Source organism: Bicyclus anynana, chromosome 1, assembly GCF_947172395.1.
Source record: "Bicyclus anynana chromosome 1, ilBicAnyn1.1, whole genome shotgun sequence".
In the NCBI taxonomy this organism is placed as follows: domain Eukaryota; kingdom Metazoa; phylum Arthropoda; class Insecta; order Lepidoptera; family Nymphalidae; genus Bicyclus; species Bicyclus anynana.
In genome coordinates, this window is record NC_069083.1 from 3425025 (window position 1) to 3438355 (window position 13331).

Below are 13331 nucleotides of genomic sequence, written 5' to 3' on the forward strand. Positions count from 1 at the left end.
GCCCGCTTCCATCTTAGACTGCATCATCACTTACCATCAGGTGAGATTGTAGTCAAGGACTAACTTGTAAAAAAAAAACTTGATTTGATAAATGCCGCCTAGTTGGACTAAGTGGTGGAGTGAATCTATCTTGGCCTCTGAAGTGTATTATGCAAAATGGCAATCGATACGAAATTAAGGTAAGGTACTACAATCTTTAAATTTTTTTTCAATTGATAAAAGATTTCTTAATACGGACGAAACCGCGGGCGTCCGCTAGTATATCTACTGCTATTGCTTGGAATGGCGTGCAAGAATTTGCCACTAGCCAAATATCATATTGCGCGCTAACCTCAAATATTTCCACCAAAGACGAGATCGTGTCGTCATTTAATTGCTTCAGTGCACGCGTCAATGTCACACGACTGTAAACCGCTCAGGTAGCATGAATGGAGAGAACAAAAGCCAGTTGAGACAATAGCTCATTGGAAAAAACTGAAGCGAATCGACTATAACAATACTTTTATTTGTTAAACGCGATTTTGTAGTTTCGAAGAACAGGGAAAAATCGCATAAAGAAAAAACGTCCTTAATCATTGAAAGTAGTTTAAAACTTTAAATGGTTACTAAAGTTTAAATTACTTAACAAATTAACCACTGTATCAACCAGGCAGTTACTACTAATGCCCGAGCTACTTTCTCAAAGCAACTTGGCATTATTCATTACCCGGGCATAATATAAAATGGCCAATCGATCACTTGATCCGTAACACATGCCTATACTATCTGAAACAACGTCGTCCACGTACAATAGTCAGTCAGGCGAGGATTTCTAATCGTCCGATTATAAGATTGCATGTAAATTGTAATGCATACGGGACCGATCATAAGCGAACGGCAATCTCGGGTTTCACGGCCTTCCGCTCTCGATTCGATTACAGGCGACGCCGGTGACGCTGCGCTGGCGCCGGCCCGAGACCCTTTAGCATTGTCGATACGCCGAGGGAATACTCGAAGAACTCATTAGAATCGTAATTAAGCTCTTCGTCAATGAGAATGGAAGACAATACTAAGGTGCCAGTACGTAGTATTAAATGTATATATGTAAAGCAAATGAAATTAATTTATTTTCAAGTAGTTTTAAAACTTATATAACGAGGTATTCTACCACAGATACTAAAGTAGGTAGATTCTGTCACACCATCAAGAAACTCAGCAAAAGATCCTTTAGTTAAAATAATTGTGAATTTTGAGATCTACCTACTAGCAGACACGCCCGCGACTTTTGTCTAAAAATAAAATCTATTTTCATTCCAAATTTCAGCTAAATCGGTTCAGTAGTTGCGGCGTTAATGCGTAACAAACATCCATCCTAACTGTCGCGTTTATAATTAAAAAATTAGTAGGATTTATATTAATATTATATGTATAAAAAAAAATCATTACAATTCTCAGCCCGTGGGTGGTGTTATGCACCTCCTATCCCAGTATGTCAAGATGTCAGTCTCGGTCAGTATCATTAACATCTGATAATGATCGTTAAAAAGTCAAACATCAACCAAATCATCCACTAAAACTCGCCAATTGGAGTTGGCTCTAAGCTGCGCTCAGACCAATTACAAAAGGACTAGTATCGCATCCAAAATTGCAAACAAAATTATCTGTCATTTTTAAAGAGGGCGAGGTAAACTCACACATCGAAAATATTCAACACTAACAAATATATTTTGTGTTGATCCAGTTTAACAAATACATAGCATTAACTATCCACAGAAGACATTTATGTACACAGAATATTCGATTATTTAATCGATGTTTCGTTTTTCCAACTGAAGAATCGATTCTTTTTAGATATTGTTTTTATAACAAATTTGCTATAACTTAAAAATAATAACAAAAGAAACGTTATCTTTTAATTTAGTAAACTAGAAATTGTTGACCTTGTTATATGCCACTAAACTACACAAATCGGCATTTATTAAGAGCTCTTTACACGACGAAAACGATTAAAACAATGAAACATCGATCCTATAGAAAGTTTTTCTATACGCGTTAGATCGTTGATTTTTGATCTTTGACAGATGGGTAACGTCACAGTATAACCAGTAGGATAACTTCATACTAGAGGTCGAAACGCGAGCTATACCTACGCACCCCGAACGTGGGGTGATCGTAGGGTGAAGACAATCGCGACTGCCGCGGTGACGAACGCACAGTGTATTGGATTTTTAATTATGACGACTAGGAAAAAAAGCCTCGCAACTGGTGGGCTATTATATTTTATAAAGTTTGATTAATATTTTGTATTCTAAAGGCATAATTTAAAAAAAAATATATATAAATAAATGCTTAAATAATAAAATTGTGTAAATAGGTAAATGACGAAAACGGTAATATAATATTATTAAATGATTATTTATTAACTTCCTCATTTAGGTTGTTTTCTTTGATTATTATGTAATACATAGATTTAAATCTTATGACATGTATGTTTTGTATACCTGTATTTTAATGTCATAAAGAAGTTAAGTAAAGAAGTTGTTTAAATTTAACAACATCATTCTGTTGCTCATACTTTAATGTATTTGAATAAAAAGAGTAAAGAGCCGGCTGATATTAATATACCTATCCAGATTTTTTTAGTAAACTAGCGAACCCGGTCAATCTCTTTTTTTTTGTGGTTCCTTCCCTACATGCCAAGTCAGGATCAATTTTTTATCGTTTATTCTATAGTTTGGGGTATCGTTATCGATATTTTTGTGCATTACATAAAGGATTAAAGTGCTAACATAATCTACGGAACCATACACTGCGCATGGCCCGACACGCACTTGACCGGTTTTTTAGTCACTAGTGTGGTGGTAATACCTAGATGGCATCACCAAAATAAATGATATGATAATGATAATATGATGGTGCTTCAATCATTGATCAGTATCAGCCTTATTTAAATCTACCAATCAAAAAACAACACGCATTTTATGGATCACTTCCTATTCTACTATAATTTACAAAGTATTTTATTTGTCTATTTAAAAAAAAGTGTATTTACAATCACAAAACTAAATGGAAACACAAAGTTGGCAAATGTAATTAAAATGCTGGAGGCGGGCAGCCCTATCACATGTTTACGTGCCGCGCGGCTGTAGGTATTTATTTAAAAAATACGGCCGAGTTACTATACTGCTTATTATATCTACTGTGGTAACGTCTAGCGAGGCAGGTCCTTATGTAATTGGTCTGAAAGTCTTCATATTTTGTACTTAATATACCTAGTATCCGCAACTTAATAACTTCCTTTGGAATAAATATAAAGTATAAAAAGTGAGTGCAGAGACTCATTAAAATGTTGTCGGTGTATACCGAGACATTTAAAATACATATATACATAATTACATATATTTCGGTTAAATGAGCGTTACATTTGTAATAATGTCTACATTTGTGTCTATGTGCTTAATTTTTTTGTAATAGGATGTACAAGTAATTTAAATCTATGCTAATATTTTAAAGAGATAAAGTATGTGTACTGATCCCTGGATCAATTGAACCGATTTTAAAAATTCTTTTACCTCTAGGAAACCACGTTATCTGTTAGTGTCATACTATACTATATTTTTCCGTGAAACCGTGCGGCGTCGGCTAGTCTATCTATCCTTCCTACTAATACTATAAAGGCGAAAGTTTGTGTGTGTGTAAGTATGTTTGTTCCTCTTTTACGCTGCGGCTACTGAAGCGATTTGGTTGAATTTTGGAATGGAAATAGATTTTACTCTGGATTCACACATAGGCTACTTTTCATCCCCGTAAAATCCATGGTTCCCGCGGGATTTGTGAAAAACTGAATTTCACGCGGACAAAGACGCGGGCGTACGCTAGCACTCTATAATAATAATTATTATTTCTCCCGCTTTGGACACAAATACAGTACGGATGCAATTAGAAGCATAAAGTGGCAAACATTCACTGAGCGAGGCGGTGGAGACGTCTATCACTACGCATCTACAGCAAAACTGCATCCGCTTGCTGTTTGATGAGTTGACGCCTTTACTGCATCCAGTTGCGTGCACTTGATAAATGCAAAAATGGAGTGCATACCCTGTAGGCAAGTTGCGAACCTGTATTTGAGTAGGCATTTTCTACTTTGTTTACTGCCTACCCTAGTTGAAAACCTTGTGCACGTCAATGATCTATAGCTAACTGCGGCTTGATCTTTCTTCGTATGTCAAAGTCAAAATTCATTTCATTTTCAAGAGCCTCAATAGCTCAACGGTCGGACTCATCACCGAGAGGTGGTAGGTAGTTCGATCCCCGCCCCGTTGGTCTATTGTCGTACCCACTCCTAATACAGTCTTTCCCGTCTAGTTGGAGGGGAATAGGAATTAATATTTACCATATAGTAAATACATATATGGTAAATATTCATTTAAAAAATATATATATATTAATTAGGCTCAGTTTACAAGCTCTTTCGAAACGTCTGGTAATAATGTTTATAATAATTGGTCGAAAACTTAAAAATGCCATAAAACACTGCATACCCTGGGGGCGCATTTCAAAGAAGAATTACATTGGAGAAAGAATTTACCATTTCATACAATAGTGCCTACCCAAAAATCAAAATCAAAATCAAAATGTTTAATAACCATCTGCACGCCACTACTATCATATTATTATGGTCTTAGATAGACCAAGGGAATCACTTACGAAAAAGTGTATAGTTAGGTTACCGGCGTTCGGTATAAAGAAAGCGCGCCTGACTCTGAATGCAAAGAACGGGCCAGTCACTTTTTTAGCCGGCCCGTGAGTCGGATGCGTTGCGCGTGAGTCATCATATAGGGTTGCCACCAAAATCACGTCTGATGTAATTCTCCGTTCGCGTGTAATAGGGATGATGACTATGTTTGAATATATTGATTTTTATGATATATTCGGGTAAATAAGGTCAATGTTAACTAATTTATACATAAAAAGCGAAGATTGTCTGGATATTTCCAAAATAAATAAGATTATAAAATTTAAAATCTATTAAATTTTTTTATCGTAATTCATACAGTTTTAGCTTTCTTACATAAACGCACATACAGTTTTAACATAAACGCACAAATAACAAAGATATTAGTAATTTTGTTTGAACGCACATACAAATATAACGATCATTATGTACCTACGACGTCATTAATTCGCACCATTTTGTATAGGCCTTTTTCAGGCCGTGGCAGTGCCGCAAATATGACCTTTTAAATCCCTGTAGCTCCGAAAGTAATGATCGCAGATACTCTGTTACTTATACAAAATTGCTTTACTATTAGCATACTTTTAATTTATATACAATTTAAAAAACTGTCTTACGCGTTATCCATCGATTTATGTCGTGCTCCAAGGCCCAATTTATTTCTATAGACAATATTATCCAAATTGGTTTAGTGATTTAGCCGTGAAAAGGATCAGACAGGCAGACTTACTTTCTCATTTATAATATTAGTATGGATGGATTTATGTATGTATTTATCAGGAGACACACAACCAATTTTTTTTATTAATTATAATTCCTTTATTAGATTTCCGTATAATCCCTTTACCCTCCTTTTTCCAAAACCCTTTATCTCGGAAACGCGTGGAGGAATCGACTTAAAATTAAAACCATATTAGGTAGGTATTACACAAGTCAGAACAAGAAATTTGAAATCTAAGTTTATAAAGTTAAAATAAATACAGTAAAAAGAGGATGCCGCACAAAAGAACTTCGTTCCAAAAATCCTTCCTTCCAATAGTAAATATTAGAGATTGGCTAATGAAAGTAGAAACTGTAATCGGCCGGAAAATTTTAAAAACATCGAAGGGCATTCCCTAATTTATACTGAAAATATTGGATAAATCAGTTTAATACTTGCATTTTGTTTTTTTAAAGCTAGTAATACACACTATATTCGAGCACCTATACGTTTTTTTTAACAAACATTAAGTAGTAGGCTTTTTTATAATGTGCCCCGCGATTTCAGTCTCTACTTTCAGTAACCAAACTCTAGTGACGTGATATTATTTTCCCAAGTCGGCAACCCTAGCGGACGGCATACCGTCGGGCACCATATTCCGTACGTGTCAACTACCTATTTATGTCGCAGGACGAAGCGCAAATAAACAGCATCAAAGGGAGGCAGTTTGGATTCCGCACGCACGGTACTGGCCGCGGCCAAACACAACGAAAACGACAGCCATTGTCTACGGATAGAGTTATTTTCGCAAATAGATCCTGTCCTATGACCTAAGAAGGGCCCACTTGAGCGCTATAGCTGCTGTAGTCTTAACAGTGACATTATAACTAACTAGCAGACTTCCCATTGCCATGGAAATGCGGCGATAAAATATAGCGTCCGCGTGGAATTTAGTTATTCATAAATCCCTCAGGAACCATAGATTTCTCAGGGATTAAAAGTAGCCTATGTGTTAATCCAGACCATAATCTATCTCAAATAAAAATTTCAGGTGATTTGGTACAGTAGCCGAAGCGTGAAAGAGTAACAAACATTCATACCATCAAAATCATCAGGTTTTCGCATATCTCGGGAATCTATGGATTTTTTCGAGATAAAAAGTAGCATATGTGTTAATCTAGAGTAAAATCTATTTCCATACCAAATTTCAGCCAAATTGCTTCAGTAGAAACGGCGTTAAAGTGTAACAAACATCCACACAAACACACATCCATACATTCTGGCACTTGATTTGAAAATTAACTTGAGTGTGATTGAACGAGGCAATTTTGACATAGAGTGGGACAAATATATTATCATTCAATGGATTCAGTGTGCAGCTGGGTATATTTTGTCGTAAAGAGAAAAACATAAAGAACTCAAAAGAAAGTAGTATGTTTTTGAAGAAACCAAATAGAGGCATGGATTTATTAAACTGTAAATTTCCAATGTCTGACGGCCAGTTTCTTCATTGCAAGTAACAGTCAAAGTAACGTCATAAATCAAAAGTGACGGTCTTATTCACTGAAAAATAAAGTTTTCTTTACTACTTACTACTTTTACTGTTACTTTAGCTTTACATGAAGAAACTGGCTGTGAGTAACAACCTGAGGTGACATAACAATCTAGTGGTAACTTGTCATCAAAGTGGCTTGTAAACAATTGAATTTTTGCTTTCCTTTCATTATGTCTGTTTATGATCCTGGTATGTTTATAAAATCATAAGATCTGTAGTGTAGGTGTATAAGATCTGTGGGTGTACACTGTACATTATATAATTCTACATAGAAATTATTCATATAATAATACAAATACATACACAATCAAAATATACCACACTGGTATTTGAAAGATATGGTTAGTCATCAATCCATATTCGGCTCACAACTGAGCACGAGTCTCCTCTCAGAATAAGAGGGGTTGGGTCAATAGTCCAGCACGCTGGCCCAATGCAGATTGTCAGACTTCACACACATAGAGAATTGTGAAAAATGTCAGATATGCAGGTTTCCTCACAATGGTTTTCCTTCATCGTTTGAGACACATGATATTTAATTTCTTAAAGTGCACATAACTGAAAAGTTGGAGGTGCATGCCCTGGACCGGATTAGAACCTATGTCCTCCGGAAATGGAGGCAGAGGTCATATCCACCGGGCTATCACAATTTGAAAGATATGGTTGTTGGGCACAAAATGGAGAATGTTCCTAGTACCTTGACCTGTGAGAGACGCTCTGTTACATTGTTTATACAGCTCATATCATCAGGTAGAAAAAACACTTATTCACTTAACATTAAAAAGATATGCCAGTAGACAAATATACAATTATAAACAATAATGATTGTAAGAATAATAACAGGTACTTATCAATCTCCAAGTCCTAGGATATAAAAAAAGCCAGCAAAAAATCATTTCATTAAAGTAGGTAATCATAATAGAAACTCTCACTTTTCCAGACAACCCCTTGCTGAGTTTCCTACAGTTATTAAGTTATTTATACTTGTCATATTTACAGAAATAACTATTTATTACTATTAATAATTAGTGTATACTGATATTTTAGCATAAGTGTCAATTATATGTAGGTAAGATATTCAGGTTATTTTAGAATTTAAAGTATCGTGAGTATTATTCATATTAATCATGTTGATTGTGCCGTGTTGCAAGAACCAGCTCATGACTAAGGGCCCCGTATGGGTTGGGAACTAGTTGGGCATACCCTGAAGTTGTAATGTTATAAGTTTTAGCAGTGTTTCATAATAAATTAATATTAAGATTAACTTAAGAGTAAGTAGATAAGTTAGCAGGAAAATGTAGATAATTTAGAAATGGTCTTGGAATTTAATCAATGCATAAAAATATTATCACAAATGCAAGTTTATCTTATCTCTGAATGGATTCGAGCTTATAATAATTGGTTTTTTTATCAAATAAACTTATCAGATAGGTGGCGCCAAGGCAAGCAAAGTTGACTCACCTTTCATCCTCCGGTGGCGGAGCGGCCTGACTATCCTCCTTGCCATCCCCGGTGTCTGTGGCCTGGATGTCCGGAGCCACATCTGGAGCACCACTATCACTCGCATTCACATTCACGTTGCTCACCACTGCGCCACTGATGGCATGAGACACCACTGCACTCACGGGGCTGCCGAAGCCCTGACTGTCATGCACCGGCTGCGGTGCGTTGGTCACGTACGCGGCAGAACTGACTGGCATGGACACGACTGGCGAGTTAGTTCCGGACACGGTCGCCTCAACGGGCGCTACACTACTCTGGGACATCACAGGCACCACACCACCGTATCCGAGAGCCATACTGGTCTGAGATTGCACCACATTCGCATGGACGCCTCCACCCATTCCGACGGGCATGCTCTGTTGCATTGACATGGGAATATTAGGCTGCCCCATAGACATCTGTGCCACGGGCTGGTTAGGAACATATTGCACTCCGCCCATCTGCGCCTGCCCGCTTACTTGTTGTTGCAACATATTTTGTGGCTGAGTCATGTGTGTTGGCATCTGTTGACCGACATTAGTGGGCTGGATGTAAATAGGATCTGAGGCAGGTAACTGCATACTGGGCTGATTTGCATCTAGAGTCATCTGCATGTTCTGCGGAGCTGTCATAATTTGAATGTTCCCCTGCTGCATGCCTCCTTGCTGCGGAGCCATGGTATGCACTGCGGTCTGCTGCTGTCCACCCATCTGAAGATTGGCCGGCAATGTGGAACCTTGGGGTTGTGTGGCCATTGGCTGGAGATTAGTTGGGAGAGTTGCACCTTGTTGTGATGTTACAATACTAGTCAGCACCTCTTGAGGCAAGGTCTGTCCCTGCTGTGGCATCTGAGATTGCTGTGCATGGTACTGAGGAACATTATGTTGTTGTTGAACCATTGGTTGTTGTTGTGATGGTATTGTTGCATTGATCATGGTCTGAGGATTAGGTTGTTGATTCACTGCTTGGTTGTACTGTGGCTGAGCGACAGTCATTCCCTGCTGTTGCATTTGAGGGTGTATCGGTTGCGGCTGGGATGGCAACTGATGCATTTGAGTTTGCATTTGGGTCATCTGTTGGTTGGCAGATAATTGAGGAGGTATCTGCATTTGTTGAATGTGATTTGGCATTTGTTGATTCTGCAATGCCTGCATTTGGGCCTGACTAGACAAATGTTGCAACTGGGCTTGCTGTGTGCCCATCGCTTGCTGACTCTGGAGGTGATGACTTTGTCCCATATTAGGTATCTGCGCTTGTTGCATTTGGTGTATTTGTTGCTGGTTTGGCTGGCCTTGCATAGGTTGCATTTGAATTTGTTGCATTTGGGGTGGTTGTCCAGCAACTTGGGTTAGTTGCCCTTGGTTGGGTATGCCTTGCATCTGAGGCATTTGCTGCTGTAATTGCATATTAGTGAGCTGAGCTTGGGGTAGATGTTGACCCATCTGTTGCATTTGCTGATTAGGAATTTGCTGCATTTGTTGTGGCATTTGCTGGTGCATTGGTATTTGTTGCATGGCAATGCCTTGAGATTGTGCCATAACTTGCGATTGGGCTATCACTTGTTGCAGCTGGTGTTGGGGATAGCTTTGTGGTATTTGCTGTACCTGTTGTTGCTGGGTGGGCGGCGGATGGCTCTGTGTTGCATTTTGCATTGTGATGTGTGTCATGCTTTGTGGATGCTGTTGACCAACTTGCTGGTTATTCTGCATGTTCTGATTTGGCATTTGTTGCGGCACCTCTAGAGGAGGAGATTGTACAGACATCGCCTGGTTGACGGGCATTTGTTGTTGAACTATATTGATAGGTTGGGTCAAAGATTGTCCCGGGGAAGCCATAGGGAATTGTTTCTGAACACATTGTTCCATTTGCTGTACAACACTTACTTGATCTTTAGGCCCTTTGTTGGACAAATCATTACACATTTCATCGTGTTGACTATCGTTTATAACCACACCACTGTCGGGAGCTTGCAACACATTAGTCTCTGTTACATCTATGTTGTTATTGAGAGTGATAGTAGCATTTGGTTGGGTTGTAGTATGGTCGAGGTAATCCATGCACATCCACCGACCACGACGAAAAGGCTCAGTGCTTTCGATTTTAACAACTTTAAACCTTTCATTCCGCACATGTTCTTGTATCTCCTTCATACCTTCCTGCGGCTTGGAGTTGCCGATGAGGTTGATGACGCTGCCGGCAGCCGCGTTCGTGACGCTGACGTGCATATCATTCGCTTCTGCGCTATTACTATTTGGCACTCCTCCTCCCAGTGGCGCGGCCGCGTCGCCCTGGCCGACGATCGCGAGCCCGTACTGCGAGCTGGTCGGGATGACGGGCGCGCAGCCTAACGATGCACTCGACGCGTTGTAAAATACGTCGTCTTTCGAGAAGGTGTCCTCCGAGTAGCTCGGCGTTTCATTCTCTATGTCCGTCACCCTCGAGATGTCGTCGGTGTGAGATTCGTCTAGATCGTCCGCAGAATCCTCGCCTGCATCAGTGCTCACCCGAGAGCCAACAGTCACACTGGTTATCTGAAAGGAAGATATTTTCCTTGGGTTATGGGTGGATTGAAGACTCGTCGGGTGAGTCACTCCCTTCTCCGACTCGTTCAGTCGAAGAGATTCACTCGTAGTGCGATGAACGACGTTGTTATACTTGTTTTTTTCACTAGTTTTATGTGACTTTTGAATCAGATTGTCAGCCATTATGCCGTCTGACTCGAATGACTACCTAAAGAAAATTTCACTGTTTATTGGCTTCAGAGACATTTGACAGACTTTTTAATCACAAATATGTATGTAATATAAAACCATTGTACACTCACAATTTCACAAACACAGTAATTTAGCTATTAAAGTTCTTAAAATTCATTAGTAAACAGACACAGATGTGAACATCTTTCAGACGGCAGCAACATGGCGGCCATTTATGCGCAATGCATTATGGTTGACAATTTGCAGTAGACTATAGAGCAGACAGGAGACCTAATTTTATAGTTCACCTACTTACGATAGATGTCACTACTGATGTCACTATTATATTTTTAAAAGAAACACACTTTAATTGAAGCTTCAATCTTTTTAGATCTAATATTATTTAGCAACTAAAATAAATTTTGTTCTTTTAATAAGTACTTACAACCGAAAATATATTTTAAATATACGACACAAAATTATGCACCCAGAATCAATTTAATCTTTGACACTCTTATTAAAAACAATATTGATTATATTTTACAAAATTCAGTAAGTAACCCAACGGTTTGAATCTCCTAAAAGTCCTTTATTTATGTTACAATAAACTATAATATAAACATTCATTTGTAATTTATTTGTAATATACAAAATATTTTATTTGCAGATCTAAAGGAATTTACGCCGTCGTTTTATTTCTTTTTCAAATTAAATCTGTCTGATTTTTGATCTGTGGACACAAAAATGTCAGTATATAAACGCCTAAAACGACTGGTATCCAGAACCAGTTATTAAATTAAAAAAAGATCTGTTGGAAGTTTTACTACTCGATGATAGATGGCTCTTAAAAGCTGTTTTCCAGTTTACAACAAAGATGGCACTGTAATTTAGAATTGTGTATATACCAAAATTAAAATTAGGTAAGTACCTACAGGTTTTTAAAATATTAAAAAAATACTTCCTTTGGAAATAACCAAACATTACCTACGCGCGTAGATTACGCGCATTTTTTTGTATTAGGCAAGTTAAGCGGCTAAGCTTCTAGGTTCCATGTTTGGTTTTTATCATTCCTCTTTAGGTTTAAATTCCTCTGTAGGTTTAAAAATATACCCAAAGATAAACTAACCCTGCCCGCGAAGACGTACCGCTAAGCGATTTCGCGTTCCGATACGATGTCGTGTAGAAACCAAAATGGGTATGGATTTTCATCCACCAAACAAGTTAGCCCGTTTCCATTTTATATTGCATCTTCACTTTCCATCAGGTGCGATGGTAGTTCATTGTAAATAATAACAAACACTCTCATAAAAATAGGTTCAACCATTCTGAAAATTGTTTCCGACACTTTCTGATGCTCGCATTTATGTAAGTACTTACTTACATAAATGCTGGCAAGTTAAATGTTGCTATGTAAAATAGTACCTATTTTAAGGAAATAGGTAGGTACCTACTTGAAATAAAAATATGTAGGTGACTGACAAGTTGTTATCATCACTGAGCCATTTCATGAATGAACCGTTAAAAATCCAAACAGATTTATACTAATTTAATTTCAGTTTAATTCGCAGTTGCATAGTTAAGATATAATTATGGGTAAGTAGGTACCTACCTAAATTACGAAATGCACGACTTCAACAAAAAACACACATTACACATTACATTGTATTTTTAGTGTTTTTTTTCTGTAACCATTCTGCTAGGCCCAAAATGGTCGGTCTCCTTTTTACGTAATTCATTACCTATGTAGATAGGAATACTGTGCATACGAAATTCGGTAATATAAATTAATGTAATGTAGGTGTATACTGTATAATTTGGTATTTTATACAGACTAGGTAAGTACCTATTACATTTTAATAGGTAAGTACACCAATTACCAACAAATTAAAATCTTAGTCCAAAATTGACACCAATTCAGGTATTAATTATGTAAAATAAAAAAATAGCTATAAATGATACAATAGTAAGTGAACTCACGGCAAACAGAAGCAAGGACGAAGGCTATTTCGCGACGGGCGGCTTCATCTTGGGAACTAAACTAAGATGGGACCAGAAGCGCCCCGACCTCAGCTATTATCCGCAAGGTCTCCAGATCACCAGTCGATTTAGCCATCCCCACCAATCGCCGTGACACTTCTTAAACGAGGATAATTTGCTATTATTTGTAAATTGGCGTCCCGCGACGTC

General features: G+C 37.9%; 1 protein-coding gene across 2 annotated transcripts in view; it reads right to left on the reverse strand.

The window, feature by feature from the left end:
• The window catches only part of LOC112055887 (protein bunched, class 2/F/G isoform-like), a 204447-nt gene extending 193051 nt beyond the window's left edge, over nucleotides 1-11396 (reverse strand). For both annotated transcript variants that reach the window (XM_052882757.1, XM_052882753.1), the window contains exon 1: nucleotides 8431-11396. In XM_052882757.1, the coding sequence (XP_052738717.1) occupies nucleotides 8431-11156 (2726 nt within the window). In that variant the 5' untranslated portion in view covers nucleotides 11157-11396. The remainder of the gene's footprint in view (nucleotides 1-8430) is intronic.
• Nucleotides 11397-13331: the final 1935 nt, after the last annotated feature.